The 26304-nt window shown below is 49.0% G+C and overlaps 11 protein-coding genes and 1 non-coding gene across 12 annotated transcripts; 5 read left to right on the top strand and 7 right to left on the bottom strand.

The window, feature by feature from the left end:
• Window positions 1–543: 543 nt before the first annotated feature.
• On the bottom strand, window positions 544–947 carry LOZ57_001430 (uncharacterized protein; the record flags this gene model as incomplete). Its single annotated transcript, XM_049250520.1, has 3 exons — window positions 544–611; window positions 670–811; window positions 870–947. The coding sequence occupies 3 exons, from the start codon at window positions 945–947 to the stop codon at window positions 544–546; spliced, it is 288 nt and encodes a 95-aa protein (XP_049110104.1).
• A 2013-nt stretch (window positions 948–2960) lies between these two features.
• Window positions 2961–3920, bottom strand: CPR2 (Peptidyl-prolyl cis-trans isomerase B; the record flags this gene model as incomplete). The annotated part of the gene is made up of 7 exons (XM_049250521.1): window positions 2961–3132; window positions 3189–3252; window positions 3310–3390; window positions 3455–3558; window positions 3609–3625; window positions 3679–3756; window positions 3816–3920. The coding sequence occupies 7 exons, from the start codon at window positions 3918–3920 to the stop codon at window positions 2961–2963; spliced, it is 621 nt and encodes a 206-aa protein (XP_049110105.1).
• A 466-nt stretch (window positions 3921–4386) lies between these two features.
• On the top strand, window positions 4387–4705 carry LOZ57_001432 (uncharacterized protein; the record flags this gene model as incomplete). The annotated part of the gene is made up of 2 exons (XM_049250522.1): window positions 4387–4602; window positions 4661–4705. The coding sequence occupies 2 exons, from the start codon at window positions 4387–4389 to the stop codon at window positions 4703–4705; spliced, it is 261 nt and encodes an 86-aa protein (XP_049110106.1).
• Window positions 4706–4897: 192 nt separating this feature from the next.
• Window positions 4898–6361, bottom strand: YTM1_1 (ribosome biogenesis protein ytm1; the record flags this gene model as incomplete). Its single annotated transcript, XM_049250523.1, has 2 exons — window positions 4898–6171; window positions 6238–6361. 2 exons carry the CDS (start codon window positions 6359–6361, stop codon window positions 4898–4900), a joined length of 1398 nt encoding a protein of 465 aa, XP_049110107.1.
• Window positions 6362–6533: 172 nt separating this feature from the next.
• Window positions 6534–9111, bottom strand: YTM1_2 (ribosome biogenesis protein ytm1; the record flags this gene model as incomplete). The annotated part of the gene is made up of 4 exons (XM_049250524.1): window positions 6534–7371; window positions 7430–8345; window positions 8395–8893; window positions 8950–9111. The coding sequence occupies 4 exons, from the start codon at window positions 9109–9111 to the stop codon at window positions 6534–6536; spliced, it is 2415 nt and encodes an 804-aa protein (XP_049110108.1).
• A 758-nt stretch (window positions 9112–9869) lies between these two features.
• Window positions 9870–13132, top strand: LOZ57_001435 (uncharacterized protein; the record flags this gene model as incomplete). Its single annotated transcript, XM_049250525.1, has 3 exons — window positions 9870–10767; window positions 10821–12892; window positions 12950–13132. The coding sequence occupies 3 exons, from the start codon at window positions 9870–9872 to the stop codon at window positions 13130–13132; spliced, it is 3153 nt and encodes a 1050-aa protein (XP_049110109.1).
• Window positions 13133–13372: 240 nt separating this feature from the next.
• Window positions 13373–15062, top strand: GCD11 (eukaryotic translation initiation factor 2 subunit gamma; the record flags this gene model as incomplete). Its single annotated transcript, XM_049250526.1, has 3 exons — window positions 13373–13932; window positions 13988–14974; window positions 15032–15062. The coding sequence occupies 3 exons, from the start codon at window positions 13373–13375 to the stop codon at window positions 15060–15062; spliced, it is 1578 nt and encodes a 525-aa protein (XP_049110110.1).
• A 1016-nt stretch (window positions 15063–16078) lies between these two features.
• LOZ57_001437 (uncharacterized protein) lies at window positions 16079–16975 on the top strand (the record flags this gene model as incomplete). The annotated part of the gene is made up of 1 exon (XM_049250527.1): window positions 16079–16975. One exon carries the CDS (start codon window positions 16079–16081, stop codon window positions 16973–16975), a length of 897 nt encoding a protein of 298 aa, XP_049110111.1.
• A 159-nt stretch (window positions 16976–17134) lies between these two features.
• Window positions 17135–18743, bottom strand: STE24 (zinc metalloprotease; the record flags this gene model as incomplete). The annotated part of the gene is made up of 5 exons (XM_049250528.1): window positions 17135–17367; window positions 17425–17617; window positions 17670–18416; window positions 18483–18665; window positions 18729–18743. The coding sequence occupies 5 exons, from the start codon at window positions 18741–18743 to the stop codon at window positions 17135–17137; spliced, it is 1371 nt and encodes a 456-aa protein (XP_049110112.1).
• A 242-nt stretch (window positions 18744–18985) lies between these two features.
• On the bottom strand, window positions 18986–20517 carry MAK11 (the record flags this gene model as incomplete). The annotated part of the gene is made up of 2 exons (XM_049250529.1): window positions 18986–19576; window positions 19636–20517. 2 exons carry the CDS (start codon window positions 20515–20517, stop codon window positions 18986–18988), a joined length of 1473 nt encoding a protein of 490 aa, XP_049110113.1.
• A 385-nt stretch (window positions 20518–20902) lies between these two features.
• Window positions 20903–25365, top strand: eaf1 (RNA polymerase II transcription elongation factor SpEAF; the record flags this gene model as incomplete). Its single annotated transcript, XM_049250530.1, has 5 exons — window positions 20903–20946; window positions 21030–21170; window positions 21261–23947; window positions 24001–24158; window positions 24214–25365. The coding sequence occupies 5 exons, from the start codon at window positions 20903–20905 to the stop codon at window positions 25363–25365; spliced, it is 4182 nt and encodes a 1393-aa protein (XP_049110114.1).
• A 450-nt stretch (window positions 25366–25815) lies between these two features.
• Window positions 25816–25897, bottom strand: LOZ57_001441. The gene has a single exon. It is a non-coding gene; the product is annotated as a tRNA-Ala (tRNA).
• Between the last annotated feature and the right edge of the window lie 407 nt (window positions 25898–26304).

Here is a 26304-nt window from a genome sequence, read left to right on the forward strand (position 1 = left end):
ACATAAGAATACAAGGAGCTGAAAGGAGTTGCGGGCGTCGAGAGCTAAATCCTCCTCCCGGCCGGTGACGCCATCGCTCTCGCCTGCCACCAGGCAACGCGCCTTAGCTCTCCGCTAGTTAACTCCTTAACCAACTAACTTGCCTCTGCTTCTCAATAATGTTTCTGCATTTATTACCTGGTGCTTGCTGCCATCGCTTGCTTCATCCTTCCCTCCCTTCCATCCCAAACACGCTACCCATGCCAGGCTTGACTGAATCCTTCCCTGGCTGTTTATGCGCCGACTACACTACATTGCGCATACATCACCCAGGCGGTCAATAATAGAGTCATAGAACGGCATTGTCACGTTGCATGCATATCATCTCGTTAACTATACTAGCAATGGATGCGTGTAGCTTGTATGTACATGCCCCAGGCATATCTTGGCTGATCTTTGCTCACAGAGCACGAGCGGGTCAACCGGGAACCATCTTGTCTGCCATGAACCACATCTCTCGAACCTGCGAAGCTATGTACGCCCTCCTGGAACCGCCCTGGCCATTTATACTGGTGGGATGCTGATGGGGACACCGGCCTTCGAGCAGACAGATGCCACAATGCTGGAGACGGCTGCAGTATTGCTTGTCAGACAAGACCCCGGTATATCCATTGGAAGAAGTTAACTCACAGCTCTGGTCCGAAGCCTGCGGACAGGCTGACTTGACGCAAGGAATGATCTTTGGGGGTAGATCTGGCCTCTTGCACTGGCATGCCCAGTCGGTGAGCCCGCTGCAACCACCACCACTGAGAGCGGTAAGGAAGCAGTTGATCTATTGAGATTGGTTAGAACAACATTTTCTGCGGGGAACTTGTTGAAACAAGACATACAGAGCAACTGGGAACCGGTGGAATCTGAGCGCTGACAAGGCCGGCAGCGGTAACAGCGAGGATAGCAGTGAGCTTCATTTTTGCGTGAGGATTTGGAATTTGAACTGATCTATTCTTTAAGACTGGAATATGTGGCTGTGGAGTGATAGAGAAGAGAGCATCGACAGAATCCGGGGGAATCAAGCCGCCTCTTTATATCTCTTTCTTACCCCAGAAAAGTGATCGACTCTAGTTCCTGAGGTGGCGGGCATCCTCCGCCGTTTCTTCCCTGATTCTCCGGATTTGGTAGGCTAATCCAAATAAGCACGCGGGGGCGAGCCAGCATCAGGTCCGTCCATATGAAAACCTTGCCCTTCACATGCCCGCCTGGGCCGAGGAGGCCGGAGTACGAGGACTGCAGGTCCCAACTATGATTCTTGTTCTGTCTGTCTTCCCCTCCGCGTTCTTGATTATTGTTGATTCCGTAATCGCTGACGACTGTGCGGGATGGCTTTTATTATTCTTCTCCATCGCGGCACATCGTCCCCTCACATCATCTGCGGGTGAACGACGGGAACCAGCACCCACGTGGAGAGTATATCAAAGCACACAGTACAAGCGATGTTACCGCAGGTACACAACGATAATTTCCCTCGTGCTAATCCCCGTGGTATGGCCCACGTTAAAGTATGGGGAACCGTGGATGCCCATGTTTCCTATCCTGGATTCCGACTGGCTCCCCGCAGAAAATGTGGAACGAAACGGAGCAGAGCGCGGGCTAAACTGGAGTCAACAGCAACAACAAATGATAAAATAATCCAGCCCGGCTGACGACGAGTTGAAACTCCGTCATTGCTGGGTGATCGTCGGTCGTATGAGTCGCTGAACAAGTAAAGTTTTGTTCCATAACTAGTCGTAGGCTATATTAGGGCGGGACAAGCGTGGAGATGCTCTCCAGCAGTAGTTAGTAGACTGACACTTAGCCTCTTGGTAGCAGCTGCAACTAATACTCTACCCCGGAACAGAGCATTATTCTTATGAGGCGGTCGGGATCAAGACTCCGCAAGACTTGCCGTAGGTCGCCGGAGAAGTTGATATTCAATTAACTACTACTTGTTTCTGAGCGGCTTTTAGGGGCAACGTGTGCCCCGAGCTTGCTCCACGTTGTATCCTGAAACCCTGCATGAACGGTATTGGCCACTTTAGCGTGAAGAAGTCCAGTATTATTACTCCAAACACACCTTTATGGCCGGCGGTTTGGAGATAGTTGCTGCAACCATGCCTCATGTGATATGGCATGCCCAGATTGGCCGTCGATATGCAGGCGTTTCGGGGCCGAGAGCCTGAGACACCTCAGGAGCTGGACTACCGCTGCTTAAAAGCAAACTCAGTGTCGCTGGTGGTAGTTAGTTGGTAGGACGGAGGGGATTCTGGTGTTGCTCGGCTTCATCACATGGAAAACCTCGTCGCCAGCAAAACAGGCCGACGTATGTAACTATGTAACGTCCAGCGAGTTAATTAACCAACTAACTATGGCGGCGGTTGAGTTTGCATTTGGCTGCCTTGTCTGGGCGCGCTGTGCGAAGCCTTTTCCCACGACAAACAGCGGTAGCTACTCTAGCTATGTAGCAGTGGCGGAGAGAATCATACCTCTATACGCGGGCAAGACACTGGGTGGCCAGCTCGCTTCGTGGCTGGACGGAACTCTGCCATGTGCATCACTGTGACTATTTGTATTTACTCCTTCTGACAGGCCTCAGCACCTCGGGACTCAGATTTATGGGACCGCCTGCATACGGCACTCTACAAGGGTGAAATCCCATTTCTTCTTATTCCCCATATATGCATGTATGTGTGTCCTGTTCACCTAACCACAGATGCTACAATCGCCCAGACGCCCTCGTAATTCCAAGCTCCAGAAAAACCACACCACGAAAGCCGTTGCACCGATAGGAACTCTTTACTCGCCTTTTCGTTGGTTCAGTCTTTCCTTGACTTGGGCGCGGAATCGACCGAGTCGGCCTTTTGGAGACAGGGGAGCCGATCAGCAAATCCCGGTACAAAAGAGGGAGGTGGTGCGAAGCCAATCACAACAACAAGAACATCGCGGGTTCAGAGCTCTTTGTCACTACCTTCCACTTCCATTTCTAGTTCCCCGCTCTTAGCAATCTTGACGACTTTCTCGGGCTTGTCGCCATATCCCTTCTCGACGTCTTGAATCATATCCACAATGTCGTAGCCTTCAAGGACCTCTCCAAAAACTACATGGCGACCATCGAGCCAGCTGGGAAATGGTTAACCACGCCAGCACCAAAGAAAAGTTGGGGGTTCGACGCCTACCTTGTGACGACAGTGGTGATGAAAAACTGGGAGCCATTGGTATCTGGACCAGCATTCGCCATGCCTATTTCCGTGGCACATGGTTAGCCACATCTTTGCTTGAGTGCTAGGGAATACGTACTCAGGAGGCCCTTCTTGGTGTGTCGCAACTTGAAGTTCTCGTCGGCAAACTTGTCGCCATAGATTGACTTTCCACCAGTGCCTAACATCAAGATATCAGCCATGGAGCCCCACGAACAATTCTAGCAGGGGGAATTGACTCTTACCATCATGCTTGGTGAAATCACCACCTTGAATCATAAAGTCCTTGATGACACGGTGGAAAGTAGAGCCCTCGTAGCCGAAGCCCTTCTCGCCGGTTGCCAAAGCCCTGACACAGTTAAAACCACAGCAACTGCGATGGCTGTCTTCCATGCTTACCGGAAATTTTCCGCGGTCTGGAAGAGTTAGGGAACGACCTTCCAAAGCATTTTGTGGGGGAGAAATTCACCTTTGGAACGGTTTTTCCATATAATCCGATGACTACTCGGCCCATTGGCTTATCGCCATGTTCGATATCAAAATACACCTGTAATTTTACATCAGAACCAGTTGTTTGCATACTCCGAAGTTCTGAGGCCTTCGTACTTTGTGCGTGATTTTTGGCCCTTTGGCATCGACCCTCGAGAGGAGGAAGAAGAGGGCAAATATGACGAAGGAGGTCAATAACACAATGCGTCTTATGATAGACATGATTGCGCAACTGTATGATAGCCTGGAAAATACGCGAAAGACGGGGAATGTAGCTACTTATTGGCAACAACAAACAGCGTCAGGAGAGCTGAGGCCAACTTTCAGGCCGGTCACGGGGTTACTTTGAAACATGTCGGAATAATATTCGGCCGTATCTCCGAACCGACATTTCATGCTCCTTGCATAGTACTAGGTAGATGCGAGGCACAATCGAGCAACAATTGGATCCGGATATCCCTTCCAGTATGGTAAGAGTTTTCTTGGTAATGACCTCTCGAAATGGAATTCTGTTAATCAACGCCCTTCTTAGGTTTACATTCTAGGCGTCAGTTTCGCTGAGCGCCAAGTTGTCTCTGTATGCAAGACTTCTTTCGTTTTTTTTGCGCGAATTCCTCTCTCTAACTACATTGCACAGAAATGTCTCCAATCTTTCTTCGGCGTAGGCCCCAATATCTGCTCTCGTATTATGGCCCGCCATCATGTCCATCCGACGGCGACAGTCGGTGAACTGGGAAACCAGCAAGTTCTCAACATTACATCAGAGCTTTCGAATATGAAGATCGAGAACGACTTACGGCGAGAAATATTGGACAATATCCGGCGATTGAAAGACATTGGAACAACCCGAGGGAAACGGCATGCACTGGGCTTACCCGTCCGGGGCCAGAAGACAAGGAGCCAGGTTAGTTGGGTATATTACTGGGTGGTGTGAAATCCTTGGCTAATGAGATACACCATAGATCAAAACTGCCATCAAACTCAATCGTCTGGAACGGAGGTTATAGGAGAATTAAGATAGACCAGCAGCAGGGCGACGACATGGGCTGAGGCACATGGCATTGGGACGGCGTATTCTGGATGTGTACATGTAGTTTGGGCTCAAATACAACTTTGTTTTTTTCTGTTAATCAATATTATCTAGATAAAGCCATCCAGTGCCCAAAAATAGCATGATTCTTTTTTAACAGCTCGACTGATTAAGCGGCCGCTAGTACCGCTCCTTCGCCGCGATTGATCTGGATCGCTTTGTCCTCACCAACGCTCAGAATCCCGATAGCCTTATTCCAACATACATCAAATACTTTCACCCCATCGCCTCCCACTCGTTTACCTTCCCCAGCGCTATTTCTTGATATCGTGTATATACTCTCACCCACCATACCGTCTGTGTCGGCTTTAGTAGATCGAATGTCCCATATCCTACAGGTCCCATCGTGGCTCCCGCTAATCAAACCGTACGTACTGTTCGGATCTCTAGAAAGACATACGACGGCATTGCTATGGCCTCTGAGCGTCATTGCGGAAATTGTTGTGGCCGAAACTCGAGGGTCCACCAGTGTAACATGCCTTGCGGCCGAGCCCGCTGCTAAAAGAGTATGGTCTGGAAGATGCTCAACGCAGAGCAGAGAGTGGGATGTTGTGCGGGTATCAACAAGAGCCGTGGTAACAAGATCCCAGGTGCGAAGAGAGTGATCCCAAGAAGTAGAATAGCCTACTGTTGAATCCTTTGCATCGAAAACCGCAGCAGAAACGGGCGCGGTGTGGGCGTGGAGCATTGCTAATGGTCCACGCTGTGAAATATTCGCAGAAGAGCTGAGCTTTCGCCGTTTCGAAGACCTCGCAGAGCTCGAAGGTAGTAGGTTAGCGGGTGCTGCGGGTGACTCGGATTTTTTTGTCGACCAGAATCCAACAGCGTTGTCTGCAGAGGCTGACAGAATTCGGTTTCCACGAACAGATATGGAATCTACGCTTGCCTTATGACCATAATACTCAGTCTGTGGTGTCAACCCTTTGCCCTCGCTTGGATATTTCCACAGTCTCACAGTCCTGTCCATTCCCGAAGACACGATGTGATGCGGAGATAAAACTCTAGCACACTTGATGGCACCTTGGTGTCCACCATCCCTCGCCAAAGGACTTGTATTGATAACCTCTGACGATAAATTCCAGACCCTCAACAACCCGTCATAGCTGGCTGAAAGGATGTGTTCTTGCCCAGGCACTTCGCTGCCTATGACATCCACAGAGCTCACCCAGTCATCATGTAGAAAAGATGCAATGTGTAAAGGAGGAATAAGCGCGCGCACATATTCGACGTCGAGCGTAGTTTCTGCAGATATGCCATTGGCGGTAAGATACTCGTCAATGGATGTGCGCAGGTATGTTCCGTTTATGAGGAATTCAAGCGGGACAGGTTTTTCGGTAGCAAGGAGGTTGTTAACCAAAGTGGACAAAGCATATCTCCGTAGCCCTGGTGGTTTTGTATTAGAAGCAGCTTCAGAAGGCCTTCTTGGATAGGATGTGGTCGCAAACTAACCTGTGGGTACGAGAATCGGACCAGTGGATTCAGGAAGCGCGAGATCGATGTCTCTAGAGCTAAATCGGAGCCTCACCTGGGTATGAGAAGGCGGCACTGCTGCCACAGGGGCCGAGTCGTCCATCTTTGTATGGCTGATTGGCTGTTTTTGTTCATAGCATTCCATGCCCTTTTACTTTCGCGATAAAAAAAAAGTTGCGGCACAGGAAGGTTTCTACGGCGGACGAAGCGGCAACTTGCGTAGGCTAACAACACAGCAAGATTGAGAGAAAATGGATTGTGCTGCTTTATTTTTTTTAAGGTACACCTGGTGCTCGTCGAATTTCTGCAATGGCTCGTTTTCTATAATCCGAATCTGCAAAAAGAGCCTTTATTAAATCAACTAGCTCATCCGCCTCAAATTCCAGCCTCAGCTCTCCTTCAGCCCATAAGTACTTGATATCCGCCAACGAGCTCTCCAGAATGTTTATTAAATACTGAAACTTCAACCAATTAGGAACGTAAATCGCTGTCATCGGAATGGCGTCCGGGTCGTCTCTGGAGTTTGAGTCCAGTTCGGGATCTGGGAGAAAGAGCTTCTCCAGCTTGGATAGCGAGGTACAGAATTCAGCTAACTGTCGCGACTCTGCATCTGAGATATCGGTTAAATCCTCGATATCCAATATTAATTTGTTGACTGCTGCCGAAACCAGGGCTCCTATTGACTGTAGGAGAGCAGAGCGGGATAGTATAGGTTGCCAGTCGTTGTATATAAACGAGACCCTGTCAGCAGTCGCAGCCATTGCGTTTTTGCATTCTCCGAGGAATGGTTCTTCAGAACAGGAAGAAAATCCTTGACAGCAATCAAGGAGGTCAGTTAAGATTGTCCGTTGGGAGTGTAGTTCTTTTCCATATGCTGCTTTGCCGAACTTCTCAAGAGACTCAATATCGGAGTTTAACTTAGGATAGTGTTGAGTCTCCGGGAGGGAGCGAAGCCGCTCCGCAAGATACATACAGTCATTGTAGAGGCATATTTGATTGACATTGAATTTCTGGGAATAGAACACAGGTGCGGTAGCCTTGAACATGCCCAGCACGAGAGTGGGCAAAGCAAGGAGAGCAGGTCGCGAAGATGCAAATTTTAGCTGAAGAGTTCTGAGATTGAATTGATATTAGTCTAACATAAAATAAATGATGATGGAGCCTGGCTTACCTGAGATTGACTAGATTCTCGGCATCAATTACCTGATTCAAAATGATAGCGAGGATCGAATCTGGTAGGTCGGTAATGGCATAAGATTCTGTCAACACTATTTCACGCTTGGCTTGCTGGGTGTTCCCGTTAGCAATGGCTGGTGAAGAATCCCCAATAACCTCCTTCGGCTGGGCCGCGCCGGCAGGATCTTCATCATCCCAATCCCAGCATTCGTTTTCATTTTCCTCCGTAAAACTGCCCTTTTTTAATGACTCGGAAGGTTCATCTTCATTATCACTCCATTCCGCGTTCCAGTCATCATCGCCCTTTTGTTCTATGAAACGATCCTCGTCACTTGATACAAATTCCTTTTCGATTCTCTCCACCACCCGAGTGTGGCCGCTGCTATTTGACATAGCTACCCGTACATCGTTAAGTGCCGCAGCGCGCCGTTGGCCAAGCCATAAACGAGGAACGTGTTCAATCCAAAGAGCAAGCTCGTCCAGCCCCTCCCAACCCTGTTTCTTCATGCTATCAATAAACTCACGAACTTGATGTATTATTTTTTGAAATGCTTCTAAAGAGGAAACATCACTTGGAATTGCTGGTGATAGCCATTTTGTCAGAAGGTGGGTTACAATAGTTTTCGCAAACGTGTCGAGCATAGTTCTAATCACGGCGGAAGGCAATTGTTCCTGCAAAAAGGAAAAGATTGATAATGTTCCGCTTATTATATCTGAAATTGATGGTTTTGAGGGTATTTGTAGTAATCGTGCGTGGTTTTTGGTAACCGAAAACGCCCTCCATGGAGCAGATTTGAGGGGACATATAACAGGGCGAAAGATATACTTGATCATATCGTCCTGAAAAGTCCTAACAATGTTTTCCAAAAGACCCATTTTTGATAACCCAATGAGGGCGTCAGGCGAGTTATCTAGTTCTACGGTAAGCCAAAGCAATACATGCAATGTAGTGAGATTTACCAGAATAATTTATTCTAATGGTAAGCTCATGAAGTGCAAAGTCAAATTTGATCATGGAATTCCATTCTGCTTTAAGTGAGGTAGCGATTTCAGCATGCAGCTCCGCTAGTTTGGTTGATAACAAACCAGCAATATTTGAGCTTTGGAGGAATTTAGATCCAGCCACACATTGCTCGACTTCGTCTAATAAGTTAATAGACCGAACCCATTGGCGTTTATTAGATGACAGCCGTGAATCAGCAAGTTTCTCGTCAATTAAGCGTACTTCTTCCAGAATCTCTAGAACGGCATTGCTGATGTCGATGTCATCCTGGAATCGTTCTACCGAAGATTTTGCAGTGACGACAAGACCAGAGAGCTCCTGGCCCTTCTCGTGCAACGCCACAATCTCCCTGGCAGTTGATCTGGACCGCTCTATATCCTGATGGAGTTGTTTAGCCTGGGTAATCCAGCCATCTATATTGACAGCGGTGTCTCGGCTGAGAGTCGATATTTCGGTCTAGAGAGCCAGAGCATTAATTGGAGAAGAAGCATTATTTTCCATTCTTGTCACACCTTAAGCTCCTCCTCTACCTTCGCAATTCCTATTAGACTAGTAGGAATAACCTCCAGCGGAAACTCGGCGGAGACTAGGCTGTCGGTGTCGGGGAATTCTCCGTCAGTGACAAAGTTGAGGAGTGCTTGGCATGTGGCTTGGGTCGAGGAGGTGGAAGCCATAGCCAGCGAATTAAAAAGGCCAAAAGAACTTCACTAGGTGGAAGCAAAGATGCGATATACAGCGTGTCTTGCCAGCGAATAAGTTACTTGAGCTGCTCCCAGGGACCTGGCGCCAAGCCATAGTCACGTGACTGAGGCTGATCGGCGTCCTCTCCACATCATCACTCTTGGTTGACAGCCGGAGGGCAGAATACTGACAGACATTTGGGGTCATACCTTCGCGTTTCCTACTCTCGAGTTGCTTGGCCTATAACTAGTCCGCACTCTTCCTGAATTTTACTTCCTTCTGTAGGCCTGCCACTGGATTCCTGGATCCAATTCCTTGTCCGATTTTCACCCCGCACCCTTTTGTACGAGACGTTTTTTTGTATTTAAAGAAATACATAGGCCTTTTCTCTTCAAGCATCTACTCCTTAGGCTATTACGGTATTGATATAAACTGCCCAATGTGAGTCTCACTCCCTGCTTCATCCTGGCTCCCATAACTGGTCATCCATCCCCTGTCATTCCAAATCTGTACGTATGGGCTCTGCTCTCCCTCAGAGATTTCTGGGCCTTTGGAGATTGTCTATTGGATCAAGACTGAGAGACTCTAAATATTGAAGCTGAAGATTTTGGATTCGACTATATTCATTTCCCTGGTAGCTTCATTGCTCTTCTGGATGCAGGGTCACTATATCAGCCTTTCATGCTGACAATCTATATAGCTTCTTGCCATCACTTAAGATCTGCAGAACATCCTTGGACTGATAGAAAGGATGGTGTCCTCAAATACTAGATCCCACTCCTTTCGCGTCCTCCACAAATTTAAGCCAGATTACTCTGCCTGTACTTTTACTCAATATGAATCGGAAAGGACCGGTATGAGAGTTGTTGTTATCGATCAAAAAGGCCCCAAGGTCTACGGATATTTTGTGCTTGCTACAGAAATCCATGATGACTCCGGCTCACCTCATACCTTAGAGCATTTATGTTTTATGGGCTCGAGAAATTATCAGTATAAGGGATTCCTCGACAAGTTAGCAACGAGGCTGTATTCTGATACAAATGCATGGACTGCGACTGACCACACCGCCTATACGCTTGATACGGCGGGTTGGGAAAGCTTTTCTTCGATTTTGCCAATATATTTGGAGCATATCATTGTCCCCACGCTTACCGATGCTGGATGCTATACGGAGGTTTACCACATCGATGCTACTGGACATGATGCCGGTGTGGTATACTCGGAGATGCAAGGGGTGCAAAACCGGTGCTCCGAGCTGGTAGACTTACGCTCTCGTAGATTACTATACCCCGAAGGCATAGGCTTCCGCTATGAGACTGGTGGCATGATGGAGCAGCTTCGAGTCCTCACTGCTGATCGTATCAGGGCTTTTCATAAGGAAATGTATCAACCTAGGAATCTGTGCTTAGTTATCATTGGTGAAGTGGACCACACCGACCTGGTTTCTGTTCTGGATAAGTTTGAAGATACTATTCTGGATGTTATTCCAAGCCCGGATGGTCCCTTCCAGCGCCCTTGGATAGACTCTATGCAATCTCCCCTACTGGATAAATCTATTGTTGAGACTGTCGAGTTCCCAGAGGAGGATGAATCGTTTGGTGAAATTGAGATCCGGTTCTTGGGTCCCGATTGCAATGACCGCATTCAAAGTAGGCAGTTCTTCATTTATTGTGTTTACTTGTTTAGCTGAACATGGTATTAGGTGCTGCTCTCAATGTTTCACTGTTATACCTTGCTGGATCCTCAGCCGCACTCCTGGAGAACGTTCTGGTCGAAAAAGAGCACGCTACTACAGCTGTGTACTACTCAACGGATGAGAGGCCGCGGACGGAAATTCGTTTTACACTAACGAGTGTCGCAACCGAGAATCTGCACAACGTGGAGCGTCGGTTTTTCGAGGTCCTCAGAGATGCCATGCAACAAGAGATCGATATGAAGTACATGCGTGAATGCATTGAAAGACAACGGCGAAATTGGAAATTCTCTGTAGAAAATTCGGCATCGTCATTTGCGGACTACGTTATCAATGACTTTTTGTTTGGCCCGAAGAACGGAACTAAACTCCTGCAAGTCGCGAATATGGAAGAATACCAGGAGTTGGAGTCCTGGCATGATAATCATTGGCGGGGATTTATTAAACAGTATCTAGCAGACGCACCTCATGTCTCTGTCCTCGGAGTTCCCTCGGCCAAGCTTGCGGCGAAATTAAAAGTGGATGAAGAAGATAGGATTAAGCAACGAAAGGAAAGCCTAGGTGACACGGGATTGCAGATATTAGGTGAAAAGTTGGCGAAAGCGATGGCTGAAAACGATAAGCCTATACCTCGTGAGACTATAGCTACAATCTCGGTACCTAATACGGACTCTATTCATTTCATTCATACGACTCCTGCTAAATCAGGTACTGCATTGAAAGGAGGTCGTCCTGATAATGATATTCAACGACGCATTGATCTAGACGCCACCGAGTTGCCTCTGTTCATTCATTTCGAGAACATAACCAGCAACTTTGTCCAGTTTTTCTTAATGATTTCAACCCAAGGAGTGCCAGTAGAGCTTCTCCCCATGTTGTCAATATATACAGAGAGTTTCTTCAGCCTTCCTATCAACAGAAATGGGCAACGTCTTGAATTCGAACAGGTAATAGTTGATCTTGAAAGGGACACGGTCGGTTACAGCATGGACACATGCAGCCCCGGGAATTCCGAGATGTTAGCGATTACTTTCCAGGTTGAACTGGAAAAATATAAAACAGCCATATCATATCTCAAAGAATTGACCTGGGGTTCAATTTTTGAACCTGAGCGACTCGTGGCCGTTACCACCCGCCTACTCTCAGATGTACCAGATGCAAAGCGAAATGGAAGCAGCATGGTGGATGCTGTTCGGTATATGATTCAGTATGCCCCTGAATCGATCGCTCGCGCCAGATCGACACTAGTCAAATCTAAGTACTTAAAAATTGTTAAGAGAATTCTTGCAAAGGAGCCACAGCAAGCGGTGCAACATATGGAGACTATCAGAAAAGCGTTGTTTCAGCCCAAAAATATGCGTGTTCTGGTGATTGGCGATTTAGAAAGACTGCCCAACCCAGTTTCATCTTGGAAACCATACATCGAGGGGCTAGATACGACGAGTTCTCTCCATCCTATTGTGAATCTCAGCGAACGACTGAGCGACGCTGGCAAGGTGCCTGGCAAACTTACATACATTATTCCAATGCCGACTATTGATTCGTCCCATGCGAATTCTAGCAGCAAAGGGCTGGACTCCTACGACGACCCGAAACTTCCTGCACTCATGGTTGCCGTCGCCTACATGAATGCCGTGGAAGGCCCACTATGGGTTGCCGTACGGGGAACAGGTTTAGCATATGGGGCGAGCTTTAGGTATAGTATCGACTCCGGGCTCGTACATTTCAATATATACCGGTCACCAAACGCGTTCAAGGCGTTTGAGGCAGCCAAAAAAATTGTCGTCGATCACGTATCAGGTGTTGCCGAGCTCGACCCAGTCCTGTCGCTTGAAGGTGCTATTAGTACCATCGTGGCTGGATTCGCCAACGAGCAAGCTACTTATCTTCTTGCAGCACAAGAAAACTACATTCGAGATGTAGTTCGCAACTTGCCACCTGACTATAAAGAAGTGCTGTTGAAGAAAGTGCGGGCGGTGTCGGTGGATCAACTCAAGGCCGCGCTCCACGACATTGTGCTTCCGGTCCTTATGCCGGGCAGCTCCGATGTTATCGTCACATGCTCTCCTGTCCTTGAAAAGGTATACAACCTATCTGATCATTTCAATACCCAGAAACCAGCTGACATGCGTGTTTAGGGAATCAGAGATGGCTTTGAATCGGCAGGCTTCACCCCTGAAGTCCAGCCGCTTAAGCATTTCGAAGACGGCTATGGGCTGCGAACGGGCAGTGAAAAGGACGACGGAGACGCCTCAGACGAGGGCGAAGAAGAAGACGAGGAAGATTTGGGCAGTGGGGACAGCGAAGACGACGAGGCGTAATTTACTTGTATGGGGTAAACTATATACTTGGGCAAGAGTGAGAGTAGATTTTGGTCGCCCGCGCTAGTGCCGCTTTGGGCCTAGAGCTGCACCCCACCAATAAATACACTTTTTTGCCATCGAGGAATCATCACGTTTGACTCAACTTCCATCAGTACCACCGCCGCCGCTGTCAGCCTGCATTCCGCTAGCAACTGCCCTGCGACTTGTATATTGGCCCACCGTGTACTTCTCGCAGCCATGGCGCCCCTGAGTGACTATTCCGATGACGAGTCCCAGCCGGGCTCCCCCGTGCTTGGTGCGGCAGATCAAAACGGTGTTGACCATGAAGATTTCGACGACCAGGACTTGGATGACGACCTCGACGATCATGACGCAAAGCCGATTAAGTCCGCTTTGAAACAGTCATCTTTAGCCCCCTCCGCCCCAGCAGAAACGAAGCCAGAGCTCCCAGAACAGCCAGACCCAGAAACACTAGACCTGACCACACTGACACCGTTGTCCCCCGAAATTATTGCCCGGCAGGCTACAATCAACATTGGCACAATCGGACACGTCGCCCACGGCAAGTCAACTGTGGTAAAAGCCATTTCCGGAGTGCAAACCGTTCGGTTCAAAAACGAGCAGGAAAGAAACATTACCATCAAGCTAGGCTACGCCAATGCAAAAATTTACAAGTGCGACAACCCCGAGTGCCCGCGTCCAGGATGTTATACAAGCTTCAAGAGTGAGAAAGAGGTAGACCCGCTATGTAAGAGAGATGGATGCTCCGGTACATATCGCTTAGAGAGACATGTTTCGTGAGTGCATCACCGCCCTTTTTGACTTTGTGAGTCAATGTTAATGGCCTGAAAGGTTTGTTGATTGCCCCGGTCACGACATTCTCATGAGTACTATGCTTTCTGGTGCCGCTGTCATGGATGCAGCGTTGCTTCTCATCGCCGGAAACGAAACTTGCCCTCAGCCTCAGACATCTGAGCATCTGGCAGCCATTGAGATCATGAAGCTTAACCATATAATTATTTTACAGAATAAGGTGGACCTTATGAGGGAAGATGGTGCTCTTCAACACTACCAGTCGATATTGAAGTTCATCAGAGGCACTGTCGCTGATGGTTCACCCATCATCCCCATTTCAGCTCAGCTCAAGTACAATATCGACGCTGTGAACGAATACCTATGCACGCACATTCCGGTTCCTATCCGTGATTTTACCGCTTCCCCCCATATGATAGTCATCCGCTCTTTTGATGTGAACAAGCCTGGATGCGAGATTGAAGACTTAAAAGGCGGCGTTGCAGGTGGTTCTATCCTAACTGGTGTGTTGAAGCTCGGTGACGAAATTGAAATTCGCCCTGGCATTGTCACAAGGGATGAGCAGGGTAAACTCAAGTGTCGCCCCATTTTCAGCCGTGTTATCTCTCTTCTAGCAGAGCAGAATGACCTCAGATTTGCGGTTCCTGGCGGCCTGATCGGTGTGGGAACAAAGGTTGACCCCACGCTCTGTCGTGCTGATCGCCTCCTTGGGTTTGTCCTTGGGCATCGTGGTAAGCTGCCTGCTATCTATAGTGAATTGGAAGTCAACTACTTCCTTCTCCGACGGCTTCTTGGCGTCAAGACTGCGGACGGAAAACAAGCGAAGGTCGCCAAACTATCTAAAAACGAGGTTCTCATGGTGAATATCGGCTCAACAGCCACAGGTGCCAAAGTGATGGGTGTTAAGGCGGACGCAGCGAAATTGAGCTTGACTAGCCCTGCTTGCACAGAGATTGGCGAAAAGATTGCACTGAGTCGAAGAATTGACAAGCACTGGCGTTTGATCGGATGGGCAAATATTGTTGCGTAAGTTCCGACTTCACTCCCGCCAACATGTCCGAAAAGGTACTAATTGTTTAACAGCGGCAATACACTGGAGCCTATAGTCGACTAAGCTCTATTGTTTTGTCTTTGTTCTAAGGGTATAGGGGATATTTAGCTCATTTTGCTATTTTGAAGCAACATGCGCGTTTAGAATACCGGGAATTCCATGCATTTTTTGTTTCAGGCCTTCAAAAGTATGATAATATTCATGGGAACATACCACCGGATTTTAGCCTATTTATCTATTCTCGTCCTCCACTTTCTAGGATGGTGAAAATGATTATTTCTTGCCCATTTCTTTGCCTCGACTTTATACTCTATTTCGTGGTATCATGGTGGTCTCTTCATGTTTTTCAATTCTTGTTCCGTGGCTTATTTACAGCATAAATTAAGTTTGCCTGGGGTGGGCTGATGGTATTTGCTAGTTACATATGAGGCTATTGGAGTGTAATGTGACCGTGATTGATAAACAGCGTTGTTGATCTATAGTACAAATTCTATCTCACGTAACTTTGAGAAATATAGTCACCCTTTCGAAATGGTAGATAAGACTGGACGCGTCGTCAACCCCTCTTCCTAACAAGAGGCTACTCTTCGAAGCCGCAATTTCTCCACTGCGCCAGGGTCAAAATTTCAATGGATTCAAACAAACTGATAGATAGGCGTATTTTAACCAGGATCAAATTTTGTCGACCAAAATGAAAGTTCTTCTCATACAACCATGCAGCGAATCCACAAACATAGTGTGCCTACCAACTCAAAGACTTTCTTCCCTTCGCCCGTCTTCTTGCTAGAATTTTTCGCCCACCTCTAGTCCTCAGTCTGGCGAGGAACCCATGTCTGCGCTTTTGCACTCTCCGTGAAGGATTGTATGTATTTCGCTTTGCACCAAGAGATGCAGTGGTGGAAAACAGACGCGGGCTCATACCCGGGAAGGATGGTAGGGAAGGGGGGAGGGGGAGTGTCCGGCATGGCGAAGGCAAATATGTCGTAGAGAGAAGCTGCCGCGAAACTAGAAATGACGAGAAAGGCCGGGCCGTATATGACAAGGCGGCGGACGCATTTTTCCTAGCGCGCACGGTTAGTATGACGATGATGAAGGAGTGCGTCCAGCCCTTACAGCATGGGAGTTCGGGGGGCAGGCGTGACAAAGAGCGCCATAGGGCTGAAGCCGGCAGCTGCGGCCCTGTTACAACGCAGACACGACATCGGAAAGCTGCTAGACAGGTCAAGGATAGCGACAGGGCGGGAAGGCCGTTGAAAAGCTCGATGGCGGCGATGCTGGAGGTCGAGAAGCGGCGTGCACGGGCCACCGCCAGCGGAGAGAAAAAAAAGCTGCAAAACCGCCTGCGAACTCAACCCACTCAACCAGCGCCTCGACAACGGCCGGCCACGGTAGCCCCTAGCAGCATGGCATTCCACGCCCAGCCAGTTCCTCTTCCCCCTACGCGGATCCGCTCAACGTCACGCATTTCGCCCTCTGCGGCCCATGCGTTCCTGACTGAATATCTCGATCAAGCCGCCGTCGACCCTGCTTACCAGCCCGACAGCACACTGACCTGGAAAGGACCCATTTCGGCGAATGCTGGCCTAGCACCAAACCTCGCTATTCACAATCTGAAGCGGGTGCAAGCTGGGCTAGCTGGGGAAGTCCTGGGCAGAGATTTTATCTTGGAAATGCAGTTACAGCAACCTGAGTTTGAACCGGTACAAGACACGACGGAAGGAGCGCCCACAGAGGATACGAAGCGCGATAGTGAGTGGCAGGATCTAGATAAGTTTGAGAGGGAACAGGTTGATCTAGTGCAGGGGGGCGATGGGGAGGATGAGGAAAATGCGGGCGCTACAGTTACTGACCCGGCGATGGACGCCGACGGTGACGCTACCCCTAAGGATGCGGCTATCAATAAAGAAGAGCGAAAGAGGAAGAAGAAAGAGAGAAGGAAGGCAGAACAAAGAGCTAAAGCATCAGCTGCCAGTTAAAACGATCTTTACACGAATGCACCGTGGATAACAAAGTTCCGCAAACGCCAAATGACCAATCCATATCGGTAAGCATCCCGTCCGAGAATATTTTTTTCAGCCACATTAAAACAAAAATACCGTGGAATAGCCCGAGTGATGTTCTGACAAAGGTGTGTTTTACAGTTCTCGATTAGTAGCCTTCAAGGGCTTGTCTGAGTCTTCTTGTTTTTTGCCGCTGATTTTCCCTCCCTTCCAGCTCAAAGCCCCAAGCCGTTCAGGCAGGATCGGGTGCGAGTAGTGATAGCTGGCGTACATCCAGTCGGCGTCCATTGTGGAAAGGTTCTGGATTTGAAGCTTCAAGAGTGATTTGGCGAGTTCGGCAGAGTAGCCAAGTTTAACAGCGAATGCATCTAAAATGCGGATCAATAATCACGAACCATCAAATAGGAGTAGGGTCTGAAACATACCAGCCTCGAATTCAAATTTCCGACTAAGAATATTCATCAGAAGTTTTACAATGGCATCCATTGGTGCCAAAGCATCAGAGAATAAGAGAAATCCGATCATAATCGGGTATTCATCGTGGAAGCCGAAGGAATTGTACAATGATTTGTTGCTGACGAAGGCAGAGAAGAGGGCGAAGATGTAAAACATATGGAACTAGAGAGATATTAGACAGTTTACGATTTTTTTATGACGCCCATATACATACCTGGGCAATGCCAAATAACTTTGTGGTATGATTTAGGCTCCAGTGTCCAAGCTCGTGACTTAGGACAGCCACGACTTCTTCCGGCTCACTCTTTTCAATCAGGGTATCGTAGATAACGATATGCTTCTTCCACGGTAGGCCATAGAAATAGGCATTACTATGGGCACTTCTCTTGCTTCCGTCAATAACGTACAACTCTCTGAGCGGGAAGTTCAACTTCTTTGCAAGGTTTTCCACGCCAGATTTCAAGGCGCCAGGTTCCAGTGGAGATAGCTTATTAAACAAGGGTAGGATGGCGATTGGGTAAATGGTGATGGCGAACAACTGCACAAAGATGCCAAACATCCAAAGGTAATAAAAAAAGCTCGTTCCAGTCTTCTGAACAATTTTCAGAATGACACTGATTATGGGTGTACCAAGAACAACACCTAACATTTGTCCTTTGAGGATATCAGAGACCCACAGGTTCAGAGTCTGCTTGTTGAAGCCAAATTTTTCTTCGAGCACAAAGGTACTATAGTATGAAACGGGCAGGGAAAGGAGTGTGGTGACGATGTTAAAGGTGAATAGAAAGAGCAAGGTATGCGTGATTTCACCCTGAAAGCGAGCAGGGAGATACTGTGTGAGCCAGAGGCCCGTTACGGCCCAAAGTTTAGGAAGGGCATCATAGTAGATGAACGCAAGATTTTGGACCTGGCTGTATAAAGCGGAGAAGAAACCGAATTTTGCCTTCGCACGACCGTATGCCTAACTTCATGTCAGACCTAGGAGTAATTACAAACCGCAGTACAAGAAAAAGCTAGCAGGAACTACCTGGCTCTTGTCGAATACTTCCTGAGAGACTTCTCCTTCCAAAACCTTAGGCGGTTTTTTCTGCTGCAATATTTTATATTGCCGCATGGATAGGAATCCCTCAAGGACGTATTGACCGAGGGAAAACCCCACGATTATTTTTTTCCATGGTAAAAAAGGCTGGTCGAGAAGCCGCGCAAGATGCTAAAATTGGACTTGGTCAGCCATTCCGGGATCAGTGAAACTGGCGTTATAGAGCAAGTGTACCTGAAGAATATACATAGCTGCGGACCCACGGGATATTTCCACGCGTTGTTTGCGGGATGATGTCCTTGTGGTGGCAAACGAAAGCGAGTTCTCTTTCCACTACAGCCTGGAAGCCTGATGATGCTGCGGATGAAGCCAGGTAAGCAGATAACGAAGACGCCGTTAAGTAACTAACTAAGCATCCGGGAGAACTATTCCTCCGGTTCCGCTAACTTGCACAAAGTCCGGTTTGAATAAAGTGTCTATATTGATCTAAATCATGATCCGCTATCGTCGCCACTAGATGTAGAGTCCGCTTGCTCGTCACTTGATAACCCGCTGAACTCATCATCTATCTGATCTGTTTCGGTGGCTGCCATCACGAACGCTTTCAAACAGGTGATTCTATTCCCCGTCTCGTATGCTCCTAATAGCCGCCCAATGTTTCTAGGTGCACTATTGTCTACCAGCTGTGCTTTCTGTTGTTTCTTTTTGCTGCCCTTTTGGCTTGTCACACTATTTTGTTCCATGGCCCATACCTTAACCACGCCATCGCTTCCAGCAGTTACGACGAAGGCTTGAGAGTGGCCATCGACAGTAAGGAATTCAAAATCTTTTATCCTGGAAGGCTGATCGTTTGACTTGCTGCCAAGCTCACGCCATAGCTGTGCGGGCGGTACGGAGCTTTTGCTACTTGTCTGATCGACGATGGGAGTGTCTGTAGAGTAAAATATTACACGGCCATCTTCTGTGGATATGGCAAGCACTTCGTTTGGAGCACCATATCCTAAGTTTCCAACTAAGACATAGCGAATTTGATGGATTTTAGATTGAGGAGATGGAAGGATGTAGCATTTTGGTACCGAGTCCTGGTGCTCTGGTATCAGGGGTAGCTCAATAAGTAGTTCAGAGGGGAGAAAACACTTACGATACCAAAGACTATAGCGCCACGGTCAAAGGATATGGCAAACTCCTCTCCTGCAGAGTTCCAGACAATCTTTCTCCCCTCCCCACTACTCCATTTGCCCTCTTTTACCATCTCCAATACATCACGACCGAAGTTCAGTACCCCGGCTTTCTTTCCCGTCACTAGGTTCCACAATCTCATGCATTTCTCTCCCTTCCCAACACTTAACATTAGTTTCATACTCGGATGTACCGCGAAGTCATTGACGCCTGCAGGGGCTGCGCCGACGGGTGCAGTGTCGCCGCTCGGGCGGCCCACGGCTTTTGGCCGCGGTGCTTTGATCGTTGACACAACGGATAAGTCCCTAATTCGGGTGACAGATATTGTATTGTCCTCAGCAGCTGCTAATAATTTGGACCTCGTGGGGAAGTGTAAGGCGGTGATACTAGACGAATGATGCAGGAGCGAGCCCAACTCGCGGTTTCTCGGGTTTTCCAGTATTGTGGCGCCTGCTAGCGTGGGTACTGAGGGGAGGCGGGTATCAGTCCCGGTAGTGGAGGCAGAAAGGGTATAGAGGTTGATGCGTTCGTCTGTGCCGCCGCTGGCAAGGATTACATTTTGGGGTTTAGAAGAATCTGCTGCGGCCGGGCTGAGCGCGAGGCAGCGGATAGCGGAGGCGTGGGCATTGAAGAGGAACGAGTCGGCAAACTGAACCGGCGCTGGGTCGCTGGTAGAGGGCTGGAAAGCTTCCCTGGAAATAGTGGCCGTGATGCCATGGAGCACGCGCTCGTAGGAGCCAGTGACGATCTGAAGGTGGACGGGAGGAGGGGCCTGCGGGGCGGGAGAAGGGCTGCTGGCGTGCTCTGCCGGCGTGGCCGCGGCCTCTCGCTTGCGCTTCGCCATTGCTGGTTGCTGGCAGTGCCGTGCACTGGTCTGCGATACGCGACTCCAACATTTTCTGCGCGGCCCGGAACAACGTCTCACCGGCACGTGACTGCCGGCGCGGCGAATCGCCGCTGCCTACGGGCCAGGGGAGCCTAGGCGTTACTCAGCGCGCCGTAGTCCGGCCACCCCTCGACGCCGCCACGCGAAAAAGCGAAATCGTCCCATCCGATTTGGCCTCTCCCCCCGGATTGTCAACCCCTTCATTGCCTTTCCATCAACCCACTCCCCCAACCCCATCCCTTTCATCACTTTTGAGCGATTTTTTCGGCGTAAATGCCCGTTCCCTAGTCGCCTTGGTTTTTTCGCCGTCTAAATCGGATGTGGGTTGCCCGAGATTGACTCGATGCTCTGCAACGAGCTGCTCAAGGCTAAGAACGATGAGATCGAGTGCGTGCTCTCCCCTGTCGTACCCGGATTCTTACTCCCCGCCTCTTGTTTACTCGAACTAATCGCTGATTTCATTTCCGCAGGCGTTGTGTCTCGTCGCGGAAACGCAAATTGAGCCAGCTGTATTTTGCGACCGTCAATTGCCTAGGCACCAAGATCTCCTTGCAGAGCGAGCAGTATCGCCGTCAAGAGGCTGCTTTTCTCGACGCGAATGATATCACAAAGTACGTCCTCTTGCGCTCTTCTACGCGCGTCTGTCGCCTTGCGATCCATATACCTCTTTGTTAACGCGTTGATTTATTCGTGATTTTAAGAGGCCGCTGGTACCACTCGAGCACCCTTCCCCTGCAGCCCAACGTCATCATCAATGTCGCTGAAGGTTCGCCCACCCATCCGCTACCCGTCGCCGACGAGGAACCCTATCACCATGACGTGCCTGGCTGTGAGCGCGCTCCACCGTCAGATGGATTAGTATTGGATACCCCGGAACCTAAGAGCCATGCAGCCATCTCGCCAGACTCCAGCAACACTTCAAGCGCACAATTACCTGCCGTTCCGCAAGCTACGCCTGCGTCCTTGCCTTCACAATCTCCCAGCCTGTCATCAAGTTCAAACATTGTACCGGAGTCCGGTAACTCGCATGCTGGCCATTCTCAATTCTATCCCAAATCAGCTTCGTCACAGAATCGGGGCCCCAATTCTTCTACTAGCATTTCAACTCTCGGCCAGCAACGCGGCGCATCGGAAACAGAAAGATTGAGGCCCGCATCCATCAATGTTGCCCAAGATGCCGCCCCATCGTCGCCAATTTCTACTGGTCCTTCTTCTGTACATACATCGGCCACGGATAGATCACCTGCCTCGACTTCAACGGAAGAATCCGTAGCTTATCCGGACGAAAGACCCACGACCGGCTCTCGTGAGTTATTGACGAATACGATTTCTCAATGCGAATCCACGGTCGTGGGCAAAGTACCTACAACACCTGACGAACAATTGAAATTAGAGGCTGCTGTGTCGGAGAACTCGACAATACCGCTTAATGCCGCAGGACCCAGTGCTTCCCATCCTGTCGTTCCCAACAACGTATCCAACCAGAACGCTCCAGCTACTACAACACCACCATCCGAGACACCAATCACTCAACAAGCAGTAATTGATTTATTAGATAGAACGCCTTCCACTGGCCCGAAACCCGCAGGAAAACCCCCTGAAGATGTTTCTGCTACGGACCAGGCCCCACGACCCGAACGTATGATGACGAGGGTATCTTCCGGTGCTATCCGTCATAAATCAGTTTCTGAAATTCTTGGGGAAACCCCGCGCTCTCCAGTCTCGCCCGTGGATAAAGTGCCTTCCGAGAAGCATTTGCGTGAAAGATCCTCTATCCACCAGGGTTCTGTTACGGAAAGTCAGCTACACATGAAAGAGAAACGAGATCGAAAAGGGCGAAGCAAACTTTCAACAGTCGTATTTCCAAAACTTGCATCTCCTAGCAGGCAAAAACCCTCGACCTTTGCCAATGCAATCGAGACAACTAGTTCTAATGATCACGATGACTACCTCTACCTCCTTTTTCTCGTTAAAGCGTATTTTCCTCCCAGAGGTGCCCATCTATCTTCACTAATTGCGACAGCACATAAAACCTTGAGCACCGCAAATCATATGACCGATTATGTCGAACAGGCGAACACTCGCACTCTCAAGCGGCTATATCAGTTACAGCACTCAAACAGGTGGCCACTGCGACAACTGCAACGCTCGGCGGAACTGCCCCGATCTGCCTCGCACTGGGACCTACTTCTTGATCATATGAAATGGATGCGCATGGATTTCAGGGAAGAACGAAAATGGAAGATTGCCGCTGCCAAGACATGCGCAGAATGGTGCGCAAGTTATGTATCAAGCAGTGAAGAGGACCGTGCTCTCTTGCGAGTCCGCGTTTCACCGCCGACAATACAGGCTAGGTGTGAGATGGACGTGGAACACAAAGATCCCCATGAACATTCGACACCAGATCTTATTCCATCTGCTGATGATGACTCTGTGAGCGACGACCTCCATGACGAGTATCAGCCAGACTTAGAAGATGGCATTGTTCCGGCCACAGTGTTTTCTCTCCCCTCTGAAGAATTCACCTTTCGGATGGAAAGGACAATAGCCGCCGAGAAACTCCTCGAAGAACTTCCGTTTTACAACCCCACAAATCCTCCAATTGAAGGAACGTCTATACTTCCGGATCTGTCGTGGAAAAAGGAAATTGCTCCGGTCTCAAAATGGATAGATGGTAAAATTCGCTTCACCGGAGATGGGCCACCGCGTCGGAAAAGCAGATACGATTACGATGATTACGATGACATTGATGAGGATCATGATAACATCAGCTCTATAGAAATCCCCCCAGAGCAAACTAATGTAGCCCTTTTCCAACCAGAGAATAAACCTATCCGTGATCGTGTTCACCCAAGCCACTGTTTTCGACCGCCAACTGAGCACCCGATGCCATCAGTAGGATTCTATGAGTCTCGACAATCTTCTCAGTGGACATGCCCTGAGGATGACGAACTACGTCGTCTTGTTCGAGAATACTCTTACAATTGGTCATTAATCTCAAGCTGCTTGACCTCGCCCTCCAAGTATTCCTCCGGTGCTGAACGACGCACTCCTTGGGAATGCTTTGAGAGGTGGATCGGATTGGAAGGTCTGCCGGCAGATATGGCAAAGACACCGTACTTCAGGGCATATAGTGCAAGGTTGGAAGCCGCGCAGCGCACCATTCTTGCACAGCAGCAGGCCGCCCAGCAACAACAGCAACAACAACAACAGCAACAGCAACAGCAGAATGGCACGAGTAACCCAATAAATCCGGCACTTCTTCGTCGGAGAACAACTCAACCCGTGAGAGTGGAGCGAAAACGATCTTCTAAGCACCTAACACTTCTAGCCGGCATTAGAAAACTAACTCAAAAACGTGAAGCCGCACTTCAAAAACAATCGCATGGTGTGTACATTATTTAGTTATATTCTTTGGTGGCGATTTCTAATTATGACCAGGTGCACATCTTGCCTCCTTGCGAAAGGCCAACGAGGCAAATCAACCACGACCACCGATTTCTACCCCGGCGGAATTCAGTCGATTGAAATTCGAACGAGAACTCAAGTACCAGGAAAAGCAAGAGCAATATCGCCAACAGATGATTGCTCATCAACGGGTATGATGGCAAAATCACCATGTTCCACATATTTCATCGGACTGACAGCGTTTAGGCCGCATTGGCTCAGCGGGTGCAACAGCAACAGCAGCAGCAGCAAAATCCCAATCAAACCCAAGGCTCTAACGGTATTGCGCGTAACCCTGTTGCTGTCCCCGCAAACACCCCTGTACCCTGTATTCCAGCTACTGGTCCCAATGGTCTTCAGAATGGCATGCCTGTCGGTGGAGCCATTCCTCAAGCGCGGCCTCATTCAGCCATACAGGGAATGCCAAACAGTGTTTCGGGGAATTCTGCCATTCCTCCAGGTGGTATACCTATGAAAATGGCCCCACAGCCTGGCCTTCAGCAAGCTATGAACGGACGCTCTAACATGCCTTTACCGGCAAATTCGGACAGTGTTCGAATGATGCGCGAAGCCAACCGTGTGCATGAACAGCAGCGTCTCGTACAGTCACGGCAACAGCAGCACCATTTCCACAATCAGCAGCCGTTTGTTCAACAGGCCTCCCATTCATCTGCAAATTTGGCTATTCAGGGTGCTAGTTCCCCACCAAACACCACTGCGATGATGGGCGCATTTCAGGCTGTGAGTGGCGTTGCAAGCCCCTCATTCCACGCGCCCGCTCTTTCGCAAAGTGTTTCCACAGCGTCCCCTCGTATGACGCATCCGGCTGCCGTTTCCAATGGCGTGCAATCTCTCCCCACCGTGACCAGCATCCAGAACTCCATCCAACGCAGCCACCCTACCATGACTGCTGACCAAGTAAACAAACTTGCCAATGAGCGACTGCAGCAGTACCACCAGCAGCAGCAACGCATATCCCAGGCTGCGCTAAATGCAGCTGCGGGTAATATTGGTGCAATGCCGGCTCAATTTCCAGTAGCACACGACAACTCGAATAATGTACTTCAACAACAGCAAACCTCAAACGGAGTTGCAGCCGGCGGGCCGCCACTCCAAGTTTCCCAAACCCAAGTTCCCTCTCCTCTTATGCGTGTCCAACAAACCGGCCAACCAGGGCGCTTAGGTGTCACAACCTCACCCGCTATTAATGGAATGGTCCTCCAACCAGGCCGAGCCGCAACCCCGCAAACTCATCGCGCTGGAAGTGCACAGGGCATACCATCGGCGCAAAACCCTCCGGGTCAAGCTGCAGCGCCGAAGAATAGCCCACGAGCTCCCCAGGCCCAGATAGCCGGTTAATAATTGTTTCAAACTTGTCCACCATGTTTATTGCTTCTTACTCGTACGCGTTGGTTGTGTTTTCAGGCGGCGGGATTCGTTAATTGTACGGTTATGGTCCACGTTTATTACATTTTCTGTTTTACCTTATGACCCCTAATGGCACATTGACTCAATGCTTAACGTTATCCTTTTGGAGGTGTCCTACAGAGCAGTGTTTCTCCGTTTGTGACGGGCATTGCCCTCGCTACTTAGACAAATGTAAAAAAGTCCGAGATGAATATGACGAGAAAATTTACGTGGCATCACTGTTTTCGTCAATAGGCTATAATAGCCGCGTATGTTCGTGGCCACGTACCCCGTATGCCCTCTCGATTTGTTGGCTTCAAGGAACTAACTAAGATAGGGAGAGAGAGGGTGAGGAAAAAATAAGATAATTTTCTTTCATTCATTCGCGAAAAATCAAAAAAATGGACGTTGCCGGAATCGAACCGGCGACCTTATCATCGCGAGGTCATGCGGGTGATACGTTATACCACTAAACCAAACGCCCGAGGCTGTAGTCGTAAGTGACAGCTCAACTTTATTGACTACTTTTTGGCAATGAACTGGCATACTTTTCACTTAGTTATTAAGCGACTCTAGTTACCATCGCAGCTCACTTCTTCCCTGTGTTTGTGCTTTTAGCAACTGGTTGCGGCGTCACCCATAGATTATCAAGGTGGCTATGTATGTTGGTAACATGGGTCTTGATCGTTCGGCTTTTGATTTATTGTTTCCAAAATATAACCATGGACCCCCAGCGCCCCAAACCAATAGATATATTTACATATAAGGCAGCTATTATATGCTCCCGGATCCCACTCTCTAACGAGCCCTTGTTTATCCAACAGGGCCGAAAATAACAGTTCAAGTGGCAGCAAGCTTGGCCACCACTTCACACCAGATTTAAGCTCGCAT

Source organism: Ophidiomyces ophidiicola (genome assembly GCF_022830035.1).
Source record: "Ophidiomyces ophidiicola strain CBS 122913 chromosome Unknown scaffold_4, whole genome shotgun sequence".
NCBI classification, from domain to species: domain Eukaryota; kingdom Fungi; phylum Ascomycota; class Eurotiomycetes; order Onygenales; family Onygenaceae; genus Ophidiomyces; species Ophidiomyces ophidiicola.